Source organism: Ambystoma mexicanum, chromosome 11, assembly GCF_040938575.1.
Source record: "Ambystoma mexicanum isolate Mex_15411 chromosome 11, UKY_AmexF1_1, whole genome shotgun sequence".
Taxonomy (NCBI): Eukaryota; Metazoa; Chordata; class Amphibia; order Caudata; family Ambystomatidae; genus Ambystoma; species Ambystoma mexicanum.
Genome location: NC_090934.1, coordinates 63,722,983 through 63,749,664, shown reverse-complemented (window position 1 = coordinate 63,749,664; position 26,682 = coordinate 63,722,983). Strand labels below are relative to the sequence as shown.

Genomic DNA, 26,682 nt, shown 5'->3' with positions numbered 1-26,682 from the left:
TAAGAACTTCCTAGTGACACATGTAATTTGTCTCGCTTTTCTGACCTTGGTCTCAATTATGTTAGTATACCCTGATGTTTCTGATATCTCCAGCCCCAAGTATTTGTAGGTGTCAGTGTATTCCACAATGCCCATAGCAGTCGGTATCTCTGTTCTATTACATTATTTGGGCGCACCCAACATTACTTTGGTTTTGGATACATTTATAGCTAGACGATTTTCGTTTCCATATAACCCTAGTTCGTCCAACGTGGCCTTTATCACAGTAAATATAACTAGTTTGTCGGCACAAAGCATTCCACCAACAGGGATTTAACCGTTCTTTGGCATACAGCCTGCTTTAGCCAACAGCCTGCCCAGTAGATCCGCTATATAGATGTTAAAAAGTAACGGGCTAACATACATCCCTGTCTCACCCCCCTGTGTGTTATCTTCCCTTTCAACAAATAATATTATTTTAAAATCTTATACACGTGCATTTTTTACAAAGTGCAAATGGGGGAGTAGAGCTAGGGTTAGCAATAGTGATTCCCATAATTTTCAACATATTGATTTGTTTATGTATTTAAAAACAAAAATGTAGCCATGCATTTTAGGTGAAATGATGGTCATTCCCAATTTGTCAATCAATTTTCAACTAAAATCTGCCAAAAGCACCTGTAGGTGAAATTAATTAATATATTTCTAATTTCATCCCGTACCCGGAGTACAGGCCCTTAGCCAACAGTTATCTTTTCCTTGTGTGTCCACTCCTTTCCCATACGTGTCTTGTGTTCCATGAACTATTTGTGGTTCCCCTCTGACGTGCCGGAGGAGCGCCACTCTGCAGCGATTTTGCACACCTGCCGCGGAGCACGTTTCGAAGGCTCGCATAGAGTTGTCAGGTGCATGCCTTCGCGACGGCCCCGCACCGGGCTCCTTTCAGCATAAACTGCTTGATCCGCTAGCACCCAGTGAGCACACAACAAAAGCCAACAACAATGGGCATTAAAATTGTAATACAGAAGGAAACATCACTGCATGTCGCTAAGGAGCTTAAATACCCCACACAAAGGCTTTGAAGGAGTCCCTCATGGCCCGGAGGCTGTAAGATGCTGAATTAAAGCAGTGACCAATACTCCTGATTGTGTTGAATTCAAAGGATTTTCTACTGCACAAAAGAACTTGTCGTTGCTTGAGTAATTGGGCTTCCGGATATAACGGGTGCGTAATGACTTGCGTGGACACATTGTACAGGAACGTTCATGTGTAGCAAACACAATGATAGCGAGAACAGGTACAGCAACCAGTGCACTTTGAGAAAAAGGGTGCATTGAGATTGCGCAAGAGGCCGTCTGTTCCCTTGGGAGCCTTGTCCTTGTCTTGCACTGTTATCACCCAGGAGCCCCTTGGGAGCCATTCACAGTGTTGTGTTGTGTTTTGTTGTGTTGGTCTGGCACACTTACTGGGTGTCTGCTCAGCAAGCCTGGCCCTCCACAGAGACAGGCATTTCTAATCAAGAATGGCTGCGGAATGGATGGAAACTTAGATTCCATTTCAATTTGAAATAATTGACTCGAGTTAATTACAAACGAGAAGGACCTAATTGAAAAATGGCAACAGCGTTTAATGTTTATGTGGATGGAATGCTGGTTACACAGAGGAACGTGGCTGTTCCAGAAAAGCAAGAAGAACATGATTGTGTGGAAATAATAGTGTTGCTAACCCTAGGAATGGCCGCTATTTAACATTTTGTAGAAAAACATCCTGTGGAAAAGGTTAATTTATTTGTGTAATAATTAACTTAAATAAGCTGTGTCAACTAGGCTCAGTTATCCACGACCGCCATTACTCAATTAACTCTGGAAACAGAGACTTCATTAAACTTTGCAAACTATGCCTCTCAAAACTGATGAGTCAGCAATGCAAGCCATGTGACTGTGAACACAGAGTTTCATTTAAACCCGGAAACGACCAGCAATGACACTGTGGGGAAAAGAAGATAATACAAAGGGAAGGCAGTGAACCGGTGTGTCTATAGGAACTAGGAGTCTATTAAGATGAGCAAACAATATCTCTGTTCAACTATAGCAAGTGCCAGCCTGTTAGACTGTATATACAAGGATCCTGTCAAGCTGTGCAAATAGTACCTTCAATAACCTGTACAATATTCTCCCCATTAAACCCTAAACATTATAACCCCACGAAATTGAGCAAAGCATTACTACATTAAACTTTGCAAACAAGGAATCCATTAAACTCTACATACGGATGCACCCTTAAACTGTGCACATATTGCCCCATTAAAGCATTAAACAAGGCCACCTTTAAAATATTGAAAAATGGCTATATCATAGTATGAAAACAATGAATTCATTAAACATAGCCAACAATGACACCATTACATTGAGCGTGACATTACTCAGATAATCCACGAATCCCTTAAATTGTGCAAATAAAACTCCATTATACTTTGCAAACTGTGTTACCTTGAGCGAAAAATGAAAAACAGTGACTCCATTATACTGTGCAAACAATAATGCTATTAAAATGTGCTGACTCCATTATACAGTGTAAACAATAACTCCATTATTCTCTGCAAGCAATTACCCCTAAACTCTGCAAACAATAACACTATTAAACTTTGCAAGCAATGACTCCATTATACTGCATAAACAATAACTGCTTTATACTCTGCAAGTAATGACACCACACAACTTTGCAAACAATGACTCCATTATACTGTGCAAACAGGTGTTCAGTCATAATATCGAGAAAAGAAATGTCGAAAGACAATAATTTCGAAAAAAGAATGTAAAAAAAAAATGGAATTCTTTATTTTTTATTTATATATATTTTTTGGGGGTTTCACGAGGAAAAACAAAAAACAAAAAAAAAGGGGGTTGGGGTGGAACCCACCCTTTTCAAATAAAAAACGTAGTGAAAAAGAAATTCGAATTTTATTTTGAATTTTTTTCGAAATTATGACTTTTTTGACATTTTTGTATTCAATATTATCACTATAAACCGTTCAAACAATAACTCAATTATTCTCTGCAAGCAATTACCCCTAAACTCTGCAAACAATAACACCATTAAACTTTGCAAACTGTGATTCCATTATACTGTGCAAACAATAACATCATTAAACTTTGCAATAACTCGATAATACGGTGTAAACAATAACGTCATTAAACATTTCTGCAAACAGTGACTCTATTATGCTGTGCAAACAATAACGCCATTAAACTTTGCAAAATATGACTCCATTAAACTGTGGAAACACTGACTGAGTTACTCCTCTCAATCAGTGTGCTAATGGAGTAAAGCAATGAATGATTACACTTTGTAAGCAATTACTCCTTTGAACTTTCAAATAATCAACCAATCAAACCTTCGAAGAAATGACTTAATTGAACTTTGTAAATTAATACTACATGAAACTGGGCCAGACATGGTTAATTTGTACACAAATGCATGGTTTCAAGTGTGATAACAATGACTCAAACTGCGCAAACAAGAATTACACTTTTGCAAACAGATTGCTTTAAACTACGGAAGCAATGTCTCAAAGAAACTGTGATAACAGTGACTCAATTAATCTTTGAAAGATGTGACTTAATTGCAGCAGAAGCAATGGCCTTGTTAAATGGTGCAAATGTGTCAGGCTGGTAATATCCACATCCAACGCAGGAGCTGCTGAGTCCCACGATCCCACTAAGATGTCTAGCTCACAACTAAACTGAACAGGTGAGTACTAGACACCCCTGGCGGGAAGGGGGAAAAGTGGATAAAATAACAAATCAGACACTGGATCTTCTATCTTCATCCGGTCTCTGCATGAATGAAAATTGTTAAGCATTAAATAATATTACAAAACTAAACAACTATTATTTTATGAATATCCACAATCCTACCTGAATACCCTTTGCAAAAAGCCCAGAGGATGATCATTATTTCTATATATTTTTTTTAGTTGTGAAATAACTCCAACTCTTTTACCCTAAAAGCAAACTTTGGTGGTCATGTTTCATAACTGTGCTGCTGAAAACCAATGAACTGAATGTCATTACAAGTGACTAAACTGATGGAAGTTCCTTGTGGAAATAAATGAACTTGAAGAAAAGAAAATGTGTTTCCAAACAAGGTCAATAAAACTGTCAACACAAACTCCAGAATGTCTCAAGAAGATGAGTCTTTTGAATGAAGCACACTTGAAAAAATTGTTGAAAACACATAAATAATATTTTGTTTTCCTTAAAATGATACTATTTCCTTAATAAGTTCATTCCATTTCATTTACCTCTCTTTATGGACATAGTTCAACAACCAAAGGAAATACCATTTAATGTTGAGTGTAGTTTTAAAGTAAATGTATTCCTCAAAAACGTCTTTGCATGTAATGAGATGCATTTGGAAGATTCCTCATATAATATGGTAAACAAGTCTTATATATTTTCCTCTTTGTTAAAAATACCTTGACTCAAAAATAAATATCCTTCTTTGTGCTGCTTTTAAAACACAAGGTTGCCTGTGCAGTCATTAACTTTAATAGCCTTTAAATATCATGTTTTCATGACTTAATCTCTGATGAATGAGTTTGCCATGTAAAAACACTGGCTTCACAACACGACGTCTTTTAATCCTTGCACTTCAGAGGAGAAAATAACAGAAGATAAGGCTAACTTTGGCAGTTCATTTAGATTAATTACACAAAAAGTACTTAGCTTATTTTTTGCTTTAGAAGACCTCTCAGCGTTTTCTTCCACAGGGAAAATTAATTTCTTTAGAGTAGATGTAACTTGAATGAGTTGTTTCTTTTTCTTTTAGTGTTGAAGATATTTTCTTAAGGGTTTTCCAAGGCCCAAAACACAGGAGATAAACAGAAACATGACCAGCTCAGGAAACTAAACTAATGAAAGGCAGTTTAGAATGTTGGGAGTCACACCATTGTCAACCTGCCACCCAATCAGAACTCCTGCCTCTGCCCTCCATCTTGGCTTGGGGTATATTCAGTACTCTGAATATGGAAGTTAAGGCCCAACCATTTTAACAGCTCAGGAAACTAAACTAATGAAAGGCAGTTTAGAATATTGGGAGTCACACCATTGTCAACCTGCCACCCAATCAGAACTCCTGCCTCTGCCCTCCATCTTGGCTTGGGGTATCTGCAGTACTCTGAATATGGAAGTTAAGGCCCAACCATTTTAACAGTGAAAGGACTATATTTAGTTTTTAAACCTAACAATGAAATAAACAAAGAACATAAGGATAATAATTCTTTAATTACCACCTATTTACTATGGAACCTGACAAAATGTGAACCTTATTAATCTCTGCGAGTAATGGTCATGTTATATTTTGCAAACAACGACTAAATTAAACTCTGCGAGCGTGACTCCATTCAATTGTGCAAACAATGTACAATTTTAAAAGCAATGCCCCAAACCAACTAACGTAGTAATGTATGAGATAAGATACAAAAATAGTGTTTATATTATACTGAACACACAATAAGGTCACTCTTTCATGAAAACAATGATTTTATTATGCTGTGAACAAAAATGATTCAATCAAATTATGGAAATAATGACTTAAACATAAGGATGTATTAAAACAATTAACTGTTCCATTGGGCGCCATTACAAGTTTGCTGGTCTGGTAACTACGGTACCAGTAAACTTGCCGGTACCGTAGATACCAGACCAGCAATCTACGAGTTCTGCTCGCGGGTGCCTTTTCATCCGCCAGGTCGGACCTGGCGGACGGACCGGCACCCACGAGCATAGCAAGTGAGATGTACTGGCTCCATTTTGAATACCCTATGGGGCTCAATGGGAATGGGGGGTAAAGGTTTCCGGGCCCTGGCAATGGGGAAATACAGGGTCCCCAGGGTTGTAATGGCCCTGTTTTTCCCCATTGTCAGGGGCCGGAAAAATGTGCAAGTTTTGCTGCAGTCTGCCGTTTTTACCGGGAAGTCTACCACCAAACTTGTAATGAGGCCCATGGGGCTCATTACGAGTATGGCAGTGCAGGAAAGAAATTGGGGGTAACATAATTACCGACACTTTTCACATGCCACTTTACTATGAGTTTGGCCCTAGAGTGGGGGATTTACCTCAAGCATCATGCTGGAGGTAAATCCCTCCATTTTCTGCCATAAATTGGCAAACATAGGGGACTTACCAAAGCGGTAATTCTGCTGCAGTAATTCCACCAGAAAATGCCCCATAGATTCCAATCAGGGGGTAATTCTGCCAGACCAAGTGGTGGTAACAGTAATTTTGTTCTGCAGTATTCCGGCAGATTTACCGTCATACCGCCCAACTCATAATGAGCCTCATGTTTAAGTGTGGCAGTGAGGTCTATTGAAACAATGACCTCTTTAATATACACATGCAATGGCGCTGTAGGACTTGGAAACAAATACAACGGTGTGACTCCAGTTCTTTCTGCAAATAATTGCAAACTGAACAGTGCAAGCCTGTTCTGAAGAGGACATACTAACCTTGACAATAATGCATGTGTTAACTTGTTGTACATTGTTAGCTTACAGGTTGTTAAGTGACTTCAATTCAGCACTCCAACTAAGTCAATGCCTAGTCTGGGATGCCCAAGGGAAGCCCTTATTTACATATTTTTATGACAAGTTCATAGATCTGGATGATAAACCCTTGTATAATGCCCCTCTTTCTTTTAATCCCCCTGACCTCACTGAGCCAAGAAGTAGGTTTGTTTTGAAAATGAAAAGATTTATTTGAAAAATGTAACAATATATATATCACACTTTTATGAATAGATTAATATTTGATAGCAAACTTATGAATATAATGTTGATCATAAATGGGTAATGTTACAATTGCACACTCTTTTCAATCAGTGAGGAGTTAGTATAGAAAGGATAAGGTAGCAGAGCATACTTTTATGGTTTCAAGGAAAAACAATGATGGAAAGTATGCAGCACAGAAATAAACTGATATGGTTTCAAAAAGAGATAATATGATCACTTTTTCTTTTGACAATTCACTCCCCCCCTATGCAATATAAGGAGATGGAAGGGGAGCACACACTTTTCAGGAATACAATCAAATGCAATACTAATTCTAATTCCCCCCTAGCAAGCTTGGAGCAACCGGTATGCTTTTAATACATGCAGAAATACTTTTAATGTGATTTGCGAAGTGAAAATATGCTAAAAATGATTTTAATTCCCTCTAGGAGATTCAGGGTAAGTGACAGCAACTTTGAATTAGTTCCGGTCAACACTAGCAATGATTCACGAGGGATTGTCAGGTTGAAAACGAATATCAGCAATGCAAGCAAAAGACAGCTATTTTTGACAGGTGAAGAGGTTGAGTCAAATTGCAATTCGCGGCACTTTTTCTGAGTGCGTCGAGCACGATTGCGGAAAAACTATAAGGAGAATATAATGAATATAATTTTTGGAAAGCTTAGATTCTTAGCTTTAAAATGAAAGTTAAATCTCGCTTGCAGGATATGTGGTTCAAAAGATACGGACAATTTAGTGGAGGTAGATTCTCAGAAATAAAGTAAGATTCAAATGACAAAGGACACTTTCATAGGTTTGAAATCACAGAATGGACACACGATTTCTATGCAGTACTAAATAGGTGGAAATGGTTTGAATTAGATTATTTTAAACTAAGAGATTGGTTTTGCACAGCTCTGGCTGGATACTCACTCCTAATTTTGGAAGGAATGGGCCTCACCACAGATCTGGTCAACAGGTTTATCTGCGATTCTCTCTGCTCTGCTGGTCTGGATCTCTGGTTCTGGTAAAAGTCATTGGCACTGCACAGCGGTCTGGTTTGTGGTTCTGTATACAGCACTGCTCTCTGGGTCTGGTTCTAGCAAACATTCTTGGCTATAATCAAACAGCCCAGTCGGGCTGTTTTATTCTGATGTGCCCCTTGGAAGTCTGGGGTAAATCAGTTTGCAAAATTGTAAGGCCAGCTGAGAATACTTTTAGCTTGCAGTAGGCCTTCTGCTTCAAAGTTCTGGAGTCTGGAGTCTGGTTTTCTTAGTTCTGGTCTCTGGATATTGCCTAAATTTGAAGTTGTCTGTCAAAATGCTTCTCAAGAAAGTGGAAAGAGCAGCCCTATCTGGCGTTCAGTGGTTCTTTTTATGTATTTTGAAAGTGGGCGGGAAGGCTAACTTTCTATGCCCAACCCACTAAGGATCCTGATAGGCTAGAGGATGTTCTGTCCTTTAACTGGATAACTGAGTTGTGAGTCAGAGTAATGCTACCCTTTTACCATCTATTGAAGAAACGCCCCTTTGCTTTTACTGAGAACCCAATTTTTCATAATCAAACATGTTTCCAAGGTACACAAGTTGTTAAGAATACATGTTACACATCCCAAATTAATGTAATACAGTTCTCTGTTCAAGCCTCATGTTCCTGCGAGCTTAGGTTCAGAAACGACAACATGTTGTGCTTTTAGTGGGTTTTGCCATGTTGGTTTTTCATCAAATCTTCCACAGAGGTACACCCACTCTCTGGGGACATTACAATAAGTTTTCAATTCTCTAGTGTAAGTACAGTGTCCGCAGCATTAATAAATTGCGGGTTTTGGTCTCAGAACATCGCACAGAGTTGAGTTTAGTCTCAAATTGTAGGTACATTGTTCATATTAAGAATCTCCAAATTGGACATTTTTGTCAGCTTCATACAATATTTTATAAGCAATTTAATAAAACATACATGTGCCTATCCTTCAGTAGACCCATTTACTTGTCCCCGCCCCCGGGATCTTGGCTTGACTCACAGATAAAATGTCTTTCCTTCCCCCAGAGCAACTGTTGACAATTACACCTCAAATCAGCATATCCTATTCAGTTGAAAGAAGCTGTTGTCTCTTTCCTCCAGACTGCAGGGAAATTCTCCTCCCCTCCTAATTTACATGTCAAAGCGATACCCTGTGCTGTTGGTGGTGAGAGCAGGTGGGAATGCTTCCCATGGACAGAGGCCTCTTGAACTTTTAATTAATCAAACTGCCTTCTTGTGAGGAGTTCTGAGGTGTGAAGGCTTCCCATTGACCAGCAAGGCTTTGAAGTTTCCAGCTAACTCAGGTTCCTTTTCAGCTCCTGAAATACCAGTCTCCTGTCAGAGTTTAGATCACTAGCACCGGTTAGTGTCAAGCGCCGGTACTGAACCCATTTTTGGGAGCTGTCTTGAATTAATACATTTCAAAAAGGGGATTTTACTTGATAGCATATGATCCTTGCTAACACTGTATTAATGTGGATTCTGCAGTAGAATAATGTAGAACACCCAACCAGAAGTTGGATTTTTGTTTGGTGGTTCCGTGCCCATGATTTGAGCAATTTTTGACATTAATTAAAACAGATTTTGAACAGCACCATATTCCTTTGCACTGATTTCGCTCATGGCGCTTCTGGCCGATCACGCTCGCACTGGTGGGTGGCAGGTCAGGCGACCATTTTGATGTGCGCAAAAACTGCACGGTTTTCCTGGATTCTGGCACAAATGTGGGCTTTTCAGCCATCTTGGATTTTCTTAGCCCACAGCACTAAATGTTGCAGCATAATAACTTGAACGTGGGTCGATACACCTGACAAGGGCACACAGGTTCACAGAATCAAACTGTGGAATGGTGAGAAAGGTGTGTTGCTGATACATTCCTGCCAGCAAGTTATCTGGGAAACACCTGCACCTCTGTATTGTTCAATGAAAAATAAGTTTCAATTTGACTAATTAAGGTGTATATGAAAGGTGTCAAAGTAGCTCCTTTTGGAATTTTGAATCAAATGGCAAATAGTTTTCATTACATGACTCTAAAGTCAATGACTATGCATGACTTCAGGACGTGTCCTCTTGAATCCTGGAGCAAAGGTTCTGTAGAAGGGCATCAGGATCACAATGTCTACAGAAACATTGGTGTCATCCTAAAAAGGGGGCCTTCCCAAACTGAAGCACTGAGCCACCAGATATCAGGGTGCCCTTTACAGCAAGTGTTTCCCAAGCAACTCTTCCAAAGGTTTAGAAAATGCTGCACATCTGGTACAAACACATGTCCACATTGTGTGTTCTTTGATTGAAAGGGACATGTGTCTTAAAAGGGGCCTTTAACTGAATACATTATTTTCCAGGTGGATGCACACATCTGTTCAACAGAAACCAAAGGACAACCAGCCTTACATGGAACCTGAAATGGGACCTGCCTGAAATGGGCCAGATTCTTTCTGTAACCAGAAATCATTGTCATGGAAATTAAACATTTCGTACACCAGGGTTTTGAAATCTGTGGCTCTCCAGATATTTTGGAATATAACTCCCACAAACCCTCACTTTTAAATGAGGGGATTTGTAGTCCTTATCATCTGGAAAGTAAAAGGCTGAACAACCCTGTATATCAAGCACCCATCCTCTTTAAGTAGTCCATTCTCATTCTTTGCCAAACACAAACACATCAACCTTGCTTGCACACCTACTCTATTCTTAACCACCACTGGCCAACAGAGAGGTACTTACCTTAGACTGCTCTGCTCATGCCCCCTTCTTGACTGAAGGCGGGGGAAATAACACAAAACCGAAGGAATTTCCTACCTGGGGTGCAGTGTGGCAGAGAGCACGTGATAGCTTTTCAAAATAGGAAGGTCATTTAAAGAGGGAGCTCCCTCAAGAAACAGAACCAACCAGGGACAGCATTCCAGCCTGGAAATGACCAACCATGGACTGACAATGCTGCTGACTTGAGAGCAATGTAGCAATTCATTCCCAGAATCCCCTGCGACCCACAGTCCATTACGCTGCCTTCATTTACTACATAAGAACTCAGCACTAGATGGTGCTTTCACCTCTACTTTGGGGCAGTGATCGGCTCTAGAGAGAAGGGGATGTCTAAGAAGCCATTCTTGAGATTGGAAAAGTCTTGCTGAAAACAGCCCAACATGCTGCTGGGGGAGTAGCAGCAGAAGGCAGACTCAGCCTGGTGCTGTGCAGGTTCGCACTGGGACAGGAAATAGGCCTGGTCACCCAAAAAAAAGTGGCCCACACTTTGCCTAAAAAAATGGCCCACTCCTCGCCTCATGACCCTTGACCTCTGACGACATCAGCAGAAGTGATGTCATTTGACCCCACCCCAAAGTGACATCCCGGGAAGCGATGAAAGACAACCTTTCACCCCTTGACAAAACAATAAGTGGAATCAAATAGCATTGTTCCTAAGTAGACTATATGACTGTGAATCCAAGCAGACGTCCAAGGCCAAATGATAATATGTTATTTTATAGCACTTACATTAAGCTCTTTTTTTATAGAATAAATACACATACAATATCACCCAACCTGTGTTGGTACTCATTTATCGACCTAAGAAGGATGAAAGGCTTTTAGAAAAAAAACATTGCAAAAAAATATATATTATTTTTCTATTTCTTTTCTTCCAAACCAGCCCAGGCATGGCCAGAAACCAGACCCTACTCCCCAGGGACCATATCGGCCCGGCCACGGGCCAATCTGACCATGGTGCTATGTATGATTTGACGCGGAGGCATGCTGTTGTAATGTGGAGCAGATTGGCATCGAACAGTCGTGATGTCACCACCGCTTACATCTCCTCAATGATCAAGAAAACAACATGTGCTTTTCCATCACTTATTTACTTTTAACCTCACATTAAAATGTTAACTTTAACCTCACATTAATTAATTCTTCTTTTATAACACATTTACGGCAGGAGACCTAGCCGTAAGTGCAGGACTGGGCTTCAAACCTGTGTAGCTCCACGCTCTTTTGCATCCAAGACAGATGCCTTGCTCCTGAGCTATCCTACCCTCACAATATTTACAGTCCATTATTTAACTATTACATATAAGGGTAACAATAACTGTACTAACCAAATGTTCAAAAGATGAAAGAGTAAGTGCTTACAATATTGCTGTAGAACTTTGCAAATCTATCAAAGTTTATTTATATATTAGAATTTATTTTGATTACAGATCATGAAAAGAAAGTGGGAGGATGTTTATGGTCTGGCAGAACCATCTCTGATACAACATATTCCATACCTGATCCCTTTCTTCTGTGTTCTAATGATGGTGTCGTCGTTTTACATTCAACGTATCGCATGAGTTGTTGGGTGGAATGTTCTTCTTCACGCCAACAGTGGCCCCAAGATGAATAAGCCATGATGCAGCCTCTGTCGCTAACGCCTCCTTGCTTCTCCTTCGCAGAGAACCCGCGAGAGTCCTGCTTCGATCCAGGGTCCATTAAGAACGGGACCAGGGTGGGCACAGACCTGAAGCTCGGCTCGAGTATCACCTACTACTGCGACGGCGGCTACGAGATTGACGGTTTCTCGACCTTGACTTGCGTGATGGGTGGGGATGGGAAGCCAGTGTGGAACAAACCTCGGCCAAGCTGCACAGGTGAAACTGCTGCATCGGGAGGTGTGGGCGGGCATCGCACCCACAGTGATGACATCACACATCCCTCCACCTCATGACTCTACCCTAGCCCAGGCTGAGCCTCCTGAACCACTCCTATTCTTTGTTCTAAGTCTGTGCTCTTCCGCCTCTCTCTCTATTGTGGGTGTTAATTCGTACTCACATCCTTTCCCAATGGCCTCCCTTTCTCCTCCTAAGTCTTTGGCATATTGTCTGTCTCCACATTATCACACCTTCTATTCTTATAACCAGCTGCTTTCTATGCCTCACCTCTTGGGCCACACCCCTTCCTTCCCCCCTTCATGATTTCTTTGCTCTTGGTCATGGCTATGCGCTATGCGTGTTCTTGTTTATTTCTTCCCTAATCATGATTAGTCATTAGCCTGCATGATTCGTGAAGGTTCCCTGCAGATTAGTCTTTTTGTTCGCATCACCTGCTTCTGTTGTTCCACCTCCAGAGTGTATTGTCTTCTGAGCATTCATTATCGCCACGCTTCCTCCTTTCAATGTCCCTAATCTCCTCGTGCCATGTTCTCTCCAGTCTGTCCTTGCTCCTTGGAATGTGCTTTCGCCTTAGTCCAGTTTCACTCCTGATTGTCTTTTTTTTCTACTACGCCCTCTTTCTTTAGGTTCTCGTAGGTCCTTGGTCAGTCCATGCTCTGTAATCTGTTCTTGCCCCTCACCTTGCCGTTGCTCCTCACTCTTTCTTTGCTCTTAATCTGTCTTCGCTTATTGGACTTCTGATTCTCCTAATTGCCGCTCCTCTCTTCAGGCTGTCTTTCTGCCCTCACCTATCTATGCTGCTTACTCTTTCCTCGCTCTTCAGATTGTTGTGTACACCGTAGCCGGCCGTTGGCATAAGACCCATCTGCAATGTTGCTTTCTCATCTTTGCAGTGTCTGTTAACTTCACAGTCTGTCTTCACTCCTCTGTTGGAAGCGTTTGCTCCTCAGTATCGCTGATCTCCCAAGTCTCCTTTTGCCCATTAGGCACTATTTTTCCTTCTCGACCACTCCTTTAGCCGACTGTCCACGAGAGGCAGATGTCCTTTCTGCTGAGTCAGGCTCTCTTAAACAATCTGCTTTGCTCCTCATGATGTCCTGGCTCCTCAGTCCTCTGTTTATGTTTAGTCTCTCTACCACTCAGTCTGTCTTTGCTCCTCATGATGTCTTTGCCCCTGAGTCCTCTGTTTATATTTAGTCTATCCACCACTCAGTCTGTCTTTGCTTCTCATGATGTCTTTGATCCTCAGTCCTCTGTTTATATTTAGTCTCTCCACCACTCAGTCTGTCTTTGCTTCTCATGATGTCTTTGCTCCTCAGTCCTCTGTTTCTGTTTAATCTCTCCACCACTCAGTCTGTCTTTGTTCCTCATGATGCATTTGCTCCTGCGTCCTCTGTTTATGTTTAGTCTTTCCACCACTCAGTCTGTCTTTGCTCCTCGTGATGTCTTTGCTCCTGGTCCTCGGTTTATGTTCAGTCGCTCCATAACCCAGTCTGTCTTTGCTCCTCATAATGTCTTTGCTCCTGAGTCCACCGTTGCTTTTTACTCTCTCCACCACTCAGTCTTTGTCCTCATGATGCATTTGCCTCTGAGTCCTGTTTCTGTTTAGTCTCTCCACCACTCATTCTGTCTCTGCTCGTCATGATGTCTTTGCTCCTGAGTCCTCTTTTGCTGTTCTGTCTCTCCACCACCCAGTCTGGCTTTGCTCCTCACTATGTTTTTGCTCCTGAGTCCTCTCTTTATGTTTGGTCTCTCCACCACTCAGTCTGTCTTTGCTCCTCAGTGTGTCTTTCAATCTTGCAGTTTCTTTGCTCCTCTTTCTGTGATTTTTATCCGGCTTATTCTGTGCCTGGCAATTGTAGAAAGTGTTGGGGCCAAGATGCTTTGCCTGACAAGCCCCATTTCTGCAGTCCATGTATTGCCAGGCAGACAGACACTGCAGGTTCGCAGTCGCCCCACACATGTACAGTGGAGCTCTTTGAGTAATGTATCTGCATGCTGATGCCACGGTACTGGCACACTTCCTCTAGTTGTGGCCAGTTTTGCTGTGCCCGTCAGAATCATAACCATGTATGTATATACATCGGAATGGGTAGTAACACGTGCAGCCATTGCAAACCCCTGCAGTGCGGACGCTTCAAGCATTGCACCCTGTGGTAATGCTGGGACGAGTTAAACGTTCCGGAAGATGGAGAGTTCCTTGAGGTCTTCGGTGAGTCCCGGCACCATCTCTGCATAGTTCAGCGATGGCCACCATTGTCCTGATGATGGCATGCCTGCTGGCAGCAGCATCATGTGTGCCCTTTCCCATGGTAGGCCAGTTAGTGTTCTTTCACTCCTCAGTCTGCGAGCCCTGCTCCTCAGCCCTTTCCCGCTCCTCACCAATGACTTGTGATGAGGTTGGTTGTGTTGCTTTCTCAGGTAATAGGATGGTGGTGGAGGAGAAGCAGACACTGTGATCTGTGTAGCTTGGTTTGTGAGACACCAGCGTTTCAAGAGGCTGATCAAACCCTGGCTATTTGATCAATTCAACTAGGCTTCTCCTTCTACGATTCTGGCGTCCCTTCTAGGCCGACTCCACCCACATTGTGCACGAAATATAAGATTATAAGTTCTTTATCTGTGTTATAACATAATCTGTAACTAGCCAAGTTTCTCAAGTAACCTACGCCGTGATAGCTCCGGGTTTTGGCGTGTAACAAATGCAATGAATTAAAATAATAAGATTGCATAGGGCGATGTTATGCCTCCTCTTCCTCATGGCTTAAGTATCCACACGCATAAGTCATGTGGAAGAACGGGAGAGGGTCATGGAAATACCACACCACTAGTCTGCATGTAAGTAGCGAGTGTCCACTTTATCAGGAGATGTGCCCCTGCCTTTCTTACACGTGTGTCTTTCTTCTCTCTTCCAGCGCCCTGCGGGGGACAGTACATTGGTTCAGACGGCGTTGTGTTGTCCCCAAATTACCCCCAGAACTACACCAATGGGCAAGTGTGCTCGTATTTCATTGTGGTTCCCAAAGACTATGGTAAGTCCTGAGGCGCAGTGGAGGGCACTGGCACCTTTCTTTCTCAAGGTGATGGCACACAATTCATGAATATGTCTTTTCAGTTGACCCCTGTGGAGTAAAAAGGGTGGGGCTCAAGCTGTGACCAATGGATGCAACTTTTGGATTGTTACATGGGGCTCACGCGATGTAAATAATTTACTTTGGAAGCCAACGCAATGCACCTTGGGCCTTCATCGCCAGCTCTTAGTGAAGGGTGGGGTTGAATCAACCATCCTTTCATCTAATTTGTAATCACATAAACCATACACGGATCTGGTTTCTTTTCTGTATATAATTACTGGGTGCGCCCACTGACAGCTTGCACTAGGCATGTACATTGTGGGGGTCATTGTAAGTTTCCTGGTATCCCTGTGGTAGACGCCGGGGAAACTGACCTACTGTTTCTGCCACCTGATATCCTGATACTCAGTGAGTGAGTGCTGGAGTTGGCCGGCTATGATATGATATGATATGATATGGTATTTGTAACGCGCCTATACACAGGTGTGCATGGCCCTTAGTAAAGCAGAGGTGGTGACTCTTTCCGTTGCCTATGAGTAGTTTCTATGTAAGGGGAACGCATGATCTAGAGCTTGTGTGGTAGTCATGTTGCCATGGTCTGTATTGCCAGCACATGTTTTGCCTGATAGCGTCTTTGCATGTGATAAAATTGTGCGTATTTATTTATTTATTTTATTTCTTCTAAGGCTCGCATGCGCATGGGTCTCATGGCCCACAATCTGAGTGATGTTATGGGAGAGGTGTGCTGCAAAACCAATATTTCAGAATGAACACCTTTTCTGGTGGGTGCTATGATGGTTGGCAACCCCCCACCCCTTATATCGGACAATGAGTTTGTCGATGGAGGTGTCCTGTGCTCTGCTAAGATACACTGGCAGCTGTTTTCCACACCATGTCCCTGCCACACCTCTACCAACAAGCCTACCCTCACCAAACCCCCATCCACCCTGATTGCACTGCCCTCGATAGCATCACACTGCATGGCACTCACTCTCCCTGCAGCACAGTGCTCCACTTGCAGTTTTCTTATTTGAGTGCTCTTTCGCTGTTGACTTTTGTCATGCTCCTCAATGCCCCAACATGTGCTCTCCCTTCCTCACTAACCTCTTGGAGACGGAGGAGGCCCCTGATCCCACCTTTCACTCATTTGTATTTGTATTTATTTTTATTACGCGCCGAAAGCCCGCAGGCATCAGGGTGCGGACATAGAGGAAGGGACTGTGAGAAAACAGGACAGGAACAAGAAGTCTAGCTCAACTTATTATGTAAAGTTATTTAAAGAGCAGTGTTTTCAATTTCTTTTTGAAAATCTGAAAGTTGGTTTCAAGTCTGAGCGCAGTAGGCAGGCTATTCCAATGTAGGAATGCTTTAATAGGGAAAGAGCAACCCATTCCATTTGCTTTCAATGTCTGAATGATCTTAACTAGACTTTGGTGTTTATATTTCAGTGATCGTCCTGGTTCGTACAAGGATATTTGTTCCTTTAGGTAGATAGGAGCAGATCCAAAGAGGCAGTGGTGGACGATTGAGGCTGCTTTGAAGACAATGCGGTCCTCTACTGTCAGCCAGTGTAGTAGCTCTCACTGCTTCATTCTGAATGACTTGGAACTGATCGATGCAACTCTTGCTTGTTCCCCTTAGAAGGGCTTTGCCATAGTCAAGTCTTGAAAGGATAACGGCTCGAGCGATGGTTGTGCTATTTTCTTCATTAAAAAAGGGTCTTATGTGTCTGAGTAGTCTGTGGTAGTATCTGCATGACCCCCCTCCCCTCCTCCACCCACCTGCATGGTGATTAGCTCATGTGCCCAGGCAACGTTCTGTGCTGCTGCACACCAGCCACCTTCTGCTCTTCCAAAATGCCATTGTTGTTTATTGGGTGTGGCACAGCAGGACCCCCCCCCCCCTTCTTCGTAGGCACCTCATGCCCCAACACTGGTCTGTTGATGAGTGGGAGATGTTTTTGTGGCAAGGTCTGTCTAGCGTACAGCTTCTTCACCTCTGGATAGAGACCAGTGTTATCAACAGATATGGTCTTGGCAAATACTGTGCTCAAACCTGAATTGGCAATACCATTGGTACTTGGAATCCCTCTAATGGGCACCTGAATCTCTCTTGGTAAAATACCTGAATATCTCAAGGACACATCGCCCAATATACACCAAACTGTGCCCTGAGATCAGAGGCACTTGGCAGGATAATAGTACCAACCCACAAACGAGCAACCGGGCTGGGAAGGGCCTTTCCCGCACCGGTGGCAAAAGAATGGAATAGTCTCCCTCTAGCCATCAGACTGGAATCCAGCTATATGGCCTTCAGAAAGAGCCTAAAAACATACCTCTTCAAGTAAGGGGTTGCCCTTATAAGGAAGGGTAGCTAGGATAGGTCTGGTTGCCATGTATCTTTTTTTTAATGTTGTAACCCTGTTTTATGTTTTATGTGCCCCTATGCCCGTGGTCTTTCGTGCTTTATAAGCATATAAATAAACAAACAAACAAACAAACACATAAATAAATAAATAAATAAATAAATAAATAAATAAAGTGTTCCTGCTATGATGGTCATTGTCATATCAACAGGTATTGTATTATGCGAACTATGTTCTCTCTCCCCTGCCATCATGTTATGGGAGTGGGGTACACTTTGGGTTGACTTTGTGGAGCTGAATGAACCCCCTGCAGGAAAGACACGTCTGTCTAGCTGGAATGCGTCAGAGGTGCAGTGATCATTTGGTGACCCTAATACAGTACTGAGCCTCTGATGTGAGGGAAAGAGGGGGCCTCAGCTCAACGTGAGCCATGGCCTTCACAAAAGCTGACCCTAATCGGTTATTATGCAAGATACCAATCCAGCAACAGCAATGCAATGGAGGTTCACCTATAGCCCGGGACTCACACCTTTCCAGTTAGCCGTTCCTGTCTACTTGGTGGGAAATGCAAGTGCCAAGTACCCTTCATGTGTTCCCTGGCAGAAGAGCAGCATCTGGACACATTGCTGCCAAAGCGGCACGCGAGCAGATGGCACTGGCGAAGACAGAAATGCAATCAACAGATTGCCAGAATTGCTGTGCTGGACACAGATGAAACGGCACCCCCGTCACCTTGCAACTCAGAGACACAAGCCCCAGGCACAAAACGCGCAATTATTATTCAATGATGCCCGGAGCGACTCAATGTCACTAAAGCTCATGAACAAAGCATTGGTCATTTACAGGGACTGAGCTTTGAACGACAGAGACACAAAAGTGATACATTGAGGGACCGTATTTCCCAAATGTGCGAGTTCCCCCGACGAGCACTAGTAGCCATAAAGGGATTGAATGACCAGTTTTGGCTTCACTCTGCTCCCCTAAGCTGACGAAGCCTCCACCCAAACCTGCATGCCAGGCATTAACCATCTGCTCTATAAGTATTATTCATTCTAGAAACACAGCATTCTCAGGAATGTGTAGCTTATGTTATCTCTCGCTAAATGTGAGAAGTAAAGTAGAATACCAATTTGTATTGCACAATTGATGTTTTTTAAACATTTCTTTTTCAATGGCGGCATCCTATGGGAGGTTTTTATTTTTTAGGCCAATCATCTCTCAATAGATAATTGGGGAATAATGAAATAGCAAAGAGCTTAGTATATTGCTCACAAATGTATTATAATTATTAAGGGGTGGAGGTAAATTAATAATATGAGATCATTGATGGTGGGGTCGAACCCATAGACCTGGATGGCTAAGCAAGTGTTCTGTCCTCTGTTCCTCGGTTTCAGCCAAACTGCATGCGTGCACTTTTGACAGAGCGGGCCTTCACAGGCCCTGCTGGGTGACAGGGAGCCACCGTGCATTGGCATGGTGGGCTGTGTCTTGAACGGGGAATCAGCCAGGAAGGACATGGACATTGTGGGCGATGAAACAAGAGCAAAAAGATGCTCTCAAGACCCGTGCGTGTGGAGCTGTTTCGGCTCTGTCTGCTTGTCTGCATCTTCATCAGGGTGCACGTCTCTGCTGTGGCTGTGATTGTGTTTGAGAGCCCAGCTGCTAGGTGTGTTTTCCTAAGCTCTGTTTGTGAGTAGATTAATGAATGGGTGAACATTGTATTGTTGTTATTCAGCAATAAGCTTTTGCAATTAAAGCTTGCACATACATTCATTACACATAAATAATTCTACAACTATGCCAGGCAAAAATACACAAGCAAACAAATAATGACAGCACCTACTGACTTTTGCTGCAATGCGCCGTAATGCACATTGCATCAAAATACATAGTTCCTAATATTGGCAAATTCTTAACCATATTATGGGGGTGAGGTGTGGCATGCCATTCCTCAATCAATGTATGATGAATACACCCAGTCCCTGATCTCTTTACATATACAGGGCCTTATTCGCAGAAGCGTTTTATAATGGCACAATCCCATTGGAGAACGCTCTGTGAATAAGGCCCACAGTATCTTCCATACCTTCTTCCATACCTTTCAAGTATACATTTCTACTGCAACATTATAATAGAGTAAGGCACGCTGTTCGTCATTCAATCCAGTAGCACATGCCTAAAACCTGGTTTCTTCAATATGGTGTCCAGATAGATTTCCTTGATACCCCAATAACATTTACGCATAAATAATTAATGAATCAACATCACTGGACGTGTCACCTACCACCTCCTGGAGCTCTCCTGCATCTCCTTCCAAAGCCCCTTCCCCAGCTCCACTCCAAGAGGCAAAGAGCTGCTACAGAATCTAATGTAAACAGACCACCTTTAGGTACCAAGCAAGGCTGCCCAACACTTACATCCATAACAGCCTGATTGCCTGGGATTTGAGACCGTCCTGGCCATTATCTTGGACTTCTCATCTGTGGAAGTGGGCAGGCCCCAGTCAATGAAAGTGAAAATAAATAACGTGCCAATCAATGGGGGCAGGGAACACAATAAAATGAGGGTGCGGGACTAGTGCAGAGGGATTTCCCTTTGCAGATGCCAAGTAAAAATGTGTTACTGCCCCATCATGATGATGTAGAGGCGAAGATGAGTACGTCACTGATAGACTCCACCCGCACACCTCTATCATAACAGAAAAGCAGTAGAAGAGCCCTATGAGTGACACCGGGTATTGCCCCAATACAGCATCAAGTGTATGAGAGACGATATACAGTCAGGCAACCGTATCGAATGGACCCTCACACTGATGTGGTGGAAGGATGTCGGCACATATCATTGGACATAGAAGAGCTGTAGGTGCAAACTGACAGCCGGAGAGTGACGTCATGAAGAAAGATATGAGGAAGCACTGAAACGATATGCAAATACTTAAACAATAAAGATGTAACTGTAGTAATAAGAGAAACATGTAATTAAATACGAAGAAATCATGTGCACCAAAGAAATAAGTGAGAAGAGATGAAGTGAATGTACATACACAGATATGCAAGGTAGCTCAGACATACAGAAGCTTGCAGCAGAAGAAAATATAATGTGGCTTAGGCGGCCATGATAAAAAGATGGTCGTCAGACTCGTGTTGAAAGCAATCAAGCTACCTCGGAGGCAGACTAGTGCTGTAGAGTCAGAGATGCTGGAAAAACAGCTTCCTGTGAAGAATAAAGAGGAGTCTGTTGGCCTAGGATCAATGATGCCACATCAAGGAATCATTGCAAGGCACAAGGGAAGTCAAGAGGATAAGCCATGTACGTAAGACATATTTCTCTTAGATTAAGCAAAGAAGAAAACATCTGCAAGACACAAGTATTAGACAATTAAAGCTGTGAAAAGCCTATGCAAGTTGGAGTGAGCAAGTCTCCAGAGACCAAGAGGAGTAATGACACCCTGCTTAATTAAATCAAATAGCAGTAAATAAAAGGTCAATACTGACAAAATCGTGGTCTCCTCACACATGGCTCAGAAGTCCAAAACAAGAGATATTCATTAAGCTCCAGATGAACATAATAGTGTGACTATACTCCCTTAAATGTTCCAGGACAGAAAACAGGCTGCAAGGTCAACTATAAAGAACAAGCTTTGGCTTAGGGCCTGACCAATGATAGTTGATGGACTAATTGGGTGAGTGGGTAGTAGTCTAATGTTGTTCTCTGCACCCGAGTTTCTTTTTGCTTACGTGCTGCTAACAAGCCTAAAGTCCAATATTGGGAGAGAATGCAAACCAATTGTTGAGGTCTATGTAGCAACATGCTATCCACTGCTGCATAGACCAACCCGCTTGTGCTATTGTGATATAATCTGTACCATACTTATTTAGAGATGGCTTGAGGCGTGCCTATCAGATAAGGGCCATGCAGTAAGGTCACTAATACTTATATGATATATAGACACATATGCTCCCTTAACCAATCCCTCCCTTCAATAGGTTTTTAAGTTTGGCACGTAAGATGAAGTCATAAGTGACCAATATTGAGGTATAAAACCTCTATGTAATCAAAACATGAGTGTGAGTGTGTGGACTACAATTTGTTGTTTGCCAGATTGCCCTACTTTATGGAACTGATGCTCCATTGAGCACATGAGACGCTTCAAGGTGCTATTGCCACTCACCCTAGAGTGTGTTAATCTGAACAGATGTTGGTTAGGGTGTCCTGCTGCCCATATCGACACCTTGTACTGCTGGATGCCATACTCTAGAAAGGGCGCACGTGCCTAAATTGCTGAGCGCGGCCATTCTGCCGGCCTCAAGTTACTTGGGTGATGTCTCGGAACTTCAGCCAGTGGAATGCACCGGTCTGATCCAGCCCAGAGAATGTACTTGCAATCAGTGCCGACAAGCGTCATGGGGGCAGAGACCCCATGCCCTCGCCTGGGGTAGTGAGGGGATGTTCCTGTGAGCTGCCATCTTTACCCAGAAGAACGCCACCACGTGACATCCTATGAGCATAGACATTGGTGATGGACGATAGGTATCTTTGTTCAAGCAGGAGGCAGGTGTAGCGTGCCAGATGGCCCACTTAATGTCCCTTGACGATTCCAGGTTCAGCGTCTCTGAATGTATAAAAAGAGCGGTTCTGGAGAGAGAGAGAAATTAGTTGGTTGGAAATGGGTTCATGGCTAGGATGCTGCCTATTTGTCTTGCAAGCAAACCAAAATAATCTATTTTTTCTTAATAATAACTTGAAATTAAGACAATTATTTCTGACGTTCACACATGATCCCAATAGGAATGTGCAATACTTGTTCCACTGCATATTTATACATCTCTGGATTTGCTCTTTATTGTCAGGGGGTACTAGCCTTGGCGACAAATAAATCCTCTTAAAGGTCGCCCCCAAACCTATCCTCTCTACACCACCCAATTCATGCAACAAAAGCAAGAGGACTTTAGGACTCAGTTAAAAAAAGCCCAAGCCTTTTATGACCCCAAAGCCCAATACTTATAAGAGTCTGGAAGCTATGTGCCAAGCGGGGCTCCTGAACACGAAGCTTCTGATTAAGCCTAGTCACCACCACAACCCACCCAGCTACCTACTTTAAAGTTAAAGTTCGTCCAGGCACGGAGCGGGGGAAGGGGACCAAGCACCGGTAGCCGCAAACTGGATTCCCATTTAGTCTTACCAGTCCTACTCCTTCTAGTGACGTAGTAACACTCTCGCTACCAATGAAAAACCCCATTTATTTTCAGGCCCTTGTGAGAATAAACACCCTCAAGGCCTTCCTCAATGTCATCAACCTCAGTTCATCTGGGGAGGGTATTATGATGTCACCCGCTTGATAGGTGAAGGGCTATTTAACTACTTTCATCTTTACTGTGTCTGCCCCAGCCCAATGAAGCCACTGAACAGTGCCATCTAAAAACAACTAAATATATATGCGGCAAGCACACACCTCCAACATGATCCCCTGGCAAATGAAACACATCTGTGTAACCTGCAATCGGTGCTCCCGTTGGGTGAAGAAGGCAAACCCCAGCAGGACCTCTGCCCTCCTCAGCAAAGGATCCCATAAGAAATTCCCCCTCACAAAACAAAATCAACTTGCAGACCAACATCAACAACATCTAAATGGAAGGACCTTGGAAAATCTTAACCTTTTGTGTTTATAGGCTAGGGCATGGCCCATCTTGGGGCAGTAGCTGCCCAATATGGACCGCCAACCCACCCACTTGTAATCACTGCCCCATCTCTTGTATATCCGAGAACAGCACTCATCAAAAATCCTTGCAACCAGTCCCAAGCAGCGATATTGGTCAATAGTTCCCCCAGGACTGACTGGTGACCTTTTTGGTAAACAGGTATAATTTTGGTCACTTTGCACAAAGTTGGGCAATCCCTCTCCGTCTGTGCAGGGAGAACTTAGTAGAATGAGCCTGGATGTGTGTGGTGCTCTGCTGCAGCACTTGGGACCTTCTCAGAAGATTGTCCATGTGTCGGCTCCGTATGTCCTTGAAGTCTCCTCAGTGGGATTTATTTGTTTTTCTCACATGTTCTTTGTATCCTCTTTGCTCTTTCTTCAGTTGTCTTCGGCCAGTTCACCTTTTTCCAGACGGCCCTGAATGATGTCGTTGAGGTGCACGATGGACCCAATCAGAATTCCCGTCTCCTGAGTTCTCTCTCCGGTTCTCACACAGGTACGTATCATGACCGAACACTGCTGATGTCCATCATACAATGATGGTGCCTCCTGTCTCTTTGCCTTCTTGCCCACACATGCACATCACCTCTAATAGTCATCTCTCATGTGACAGTAGTGCTGCAGAGACCCTCCACAGGTGAATCCTCATAGAGCACAATTGTGACACGTGTAGAGTGGCATCTATGTTTTGTTAGGCCAGGCAGATCGAGAAAGGATGGAAAAGCTGAGTCAGCAAATAAAGGAGAACGAGAAGTGGGCAGATCATTTGCATGCAGGACTGGATTGATGGGTGGATTGGTGGATGGATTGGTGGTTGGGTAGGTGGGTGGATGCATGGATGGATGGATTGATGGGTGGATGGATGGATGGATTGATTAGTGGTTTGGTAGATAGATCGATCGATGGATTGGTGGTTGGGTAGGTGGGTGGATGCATGGATGGATGGATTGATAGGTGGGTGGATGGATGGATGGATGGATGGATGGATGGATTAGTGGTTTGGTAGATATCGATCGATGGATTGGTGGTTGGGTGGATGGATGGATAGATTGGTGGTTTGGTAGGTGGAAAGATTGATGAATGGTGTCAGGTTGTGTGAAATATGAAGAGGTCAGGCAGTGGTGCTTCAAAACATTGGGGAGTTATCTTTGGGTTTTGGGGAGATGAAGAGTGATTGTTATGTGTGTATGGTCTGAATAAAAGATCGTCATTAATAGAGTTTGAATGTAGCGTGAGGAGTTGTTCTGAAGCCAAGATGCTCATTCGAGACAGGAGTGCTGATTAGACGAGACTGGACGAGGCAACTTAGAACTGCTCTGAAAATAATCCTTTCACTGCTGCCATTCAACTATAAAGACCTGTCATCTGTAATCTTCTTACAAGTAGGTACTGAGGCCTAACTAAGAAGATAGGAGTTCAGTCAGAAGGGGAAGAACATTGGTAAACTGAGATGTTCATTCCAGTGAAGAGACTCCATTGGTATTGGTAGTACATAAGATACTTGCCAGTTAGAGGAAGCCACAGAACCTTTGCTGCGGCTCTACAATCAGCCTCCTCTTTGGATTCTTTTGACTCGGGAGAACTGGCCACTCTCCCGACATTTTCAACTGTGCGTACCACGTGTAGGCATTAACGGGCCACCACGCATGGACTCAATGAGGGATTTTTGGAGCATCGCCACACAGGCGGTACAAGAGTAACATTGATAAGGAAAGAGCGGGCATGGGTGAGTCTCCTCAAACAGCTGCAATGAATCGGTCAACTTGCAGGTGTGAGGCCCGGCGAAGCAATTGACAATTGGCGTTCTTGGAACACAGAGCCTGTTTCTGGGTGCGGAGAAGCAGAAGGAATGAAGTGCCTGGTTACGGTCAGACCAAAAATCTGGGAACACAGATTTGTGGAAGTCTTGCGAAACTGTAAATAATTAACAGATTAAGAGTTAGGAATAGGAATTAAAACTAGGAGCAAAGGACAACTTCGCATGAAAGATTTCTCAGGAAAATAAAAAAAAAAGAATAAGAAAATAAACAAAAGGCTCAGAGAACTAACCAGAATCTGGGGTTTCTGCAAGAAATGAGAAAAGGAAGGCTCCATATGCACCTCTTGGCTCTCAGCAGAGGTGACCAGGAATTTATTTTCATTTATATAATTGGCCGTTTGTAAGGCACTTATACATCAAGAAATTGTGTTTCAAAGCGCCCACAGGGCAAAGGGAATGGAACAAGGGAACAGCAAGACAATGCAATGTGAGAACAGCGATGGGCAAAATACAATAGCGGTCCTACTAGGCCTTGTGAACATTCAGAGCATGCAAGTGCAGAGAGAGAGAAGGGAATGGGGGAGGGGGAAGTGCTAGAGGTTCCACAGAGGGGCAAAGTGCCAGAGAGCCAGTTGCAAAGGCAACAGGTAAGTGCCAGGCAGTGACCACTTTGTGGAAGAGGGTCAGCGGCCAATAAAATAAGTGCAGGCCTTTAAGATATCATAGGACAGAAAGACACATAAGGACCCAGTCCACCCATCACAGCCACTTTGGGGGTTTACAACAGGAGGGAGAGATGGAAGGAGGAGAAGAGGAAAGTCTTGAGGTGCTTGCAGAACTTGAGGAGATTCGGTTCAAGACAGAGAGAAAGGGGCAGCCGTTCCAGAGGAGGGAGCCAGGGGAAAAAAGAGAACAGCCCCCCACTCTCTGCTTAGAGAAGCACTTGACAAGCAGAGAGTTGGAGCTAGAGGATCGGAGGGATATGAGTATTTGGTGAGAGCAGGTTGCAGTTAGTGTGGTGCCCTGGCCACAGACAGCCTTGTGGGTGCAGCTGCAGGATTTAAATGTGATCCATGCAGCAACTGGGAGAGTGGAGAGATGTTAAGGCTGGAGAGATACAATCCCTGCTTGAGGCCAAGGATAAGTCTTGCAGCCCTATTCTGGATTACCTGGAGAGGGTCGAGAGAAGAAGAAGTTAGATTGAGGAAGAGGCTGTTACCGTAGTCAAGCATGGAGAGAGTACCAGAGCTCTGCATCATTAAGCTTCTGAGGAAAAGTGAGGAAAGGGAGGATGCCTCTGAGGAGGTAGAGTTGAAAATGGGCCTTCTTGGCGGCAAGGTCAAAGATGTGAGGCATGAAAGAGAGAGAGTCG

At 43.3% G+C, this 26,682-nt stretch overlaps 1 protein-coding gene across 1 annotated transcript in view; it reads left to right on the top strand.

Annotated features, from left to right (window-relative positions):
- Positions 1 to 26,682, top strand: part of CSMD2 (CUB and Sushi multiple domains 2) — a 2,010,406-nt gene that overhangs the window by 1,634,957 nt on the left and 348,767 nt on the right. The window contains exons 30-32 of the mRNA XM_069622557.1: positions 12,199 to 12,393; positions 15,330 to 15,446; positions 23,934 to 24,047. Coding sequence (XP_069478658.1) covers positions 12,199 to 12,393; positions 15,330 to 15,446; positions 23,934 to 24,047 — 426 coding nt within the window. The remainder of the gene's footprint in view (positions 1 to 12,198; positions 12,394 to 15,329; positions 15,447 to 23,933; positions 24,048 to 26,682) is intronic.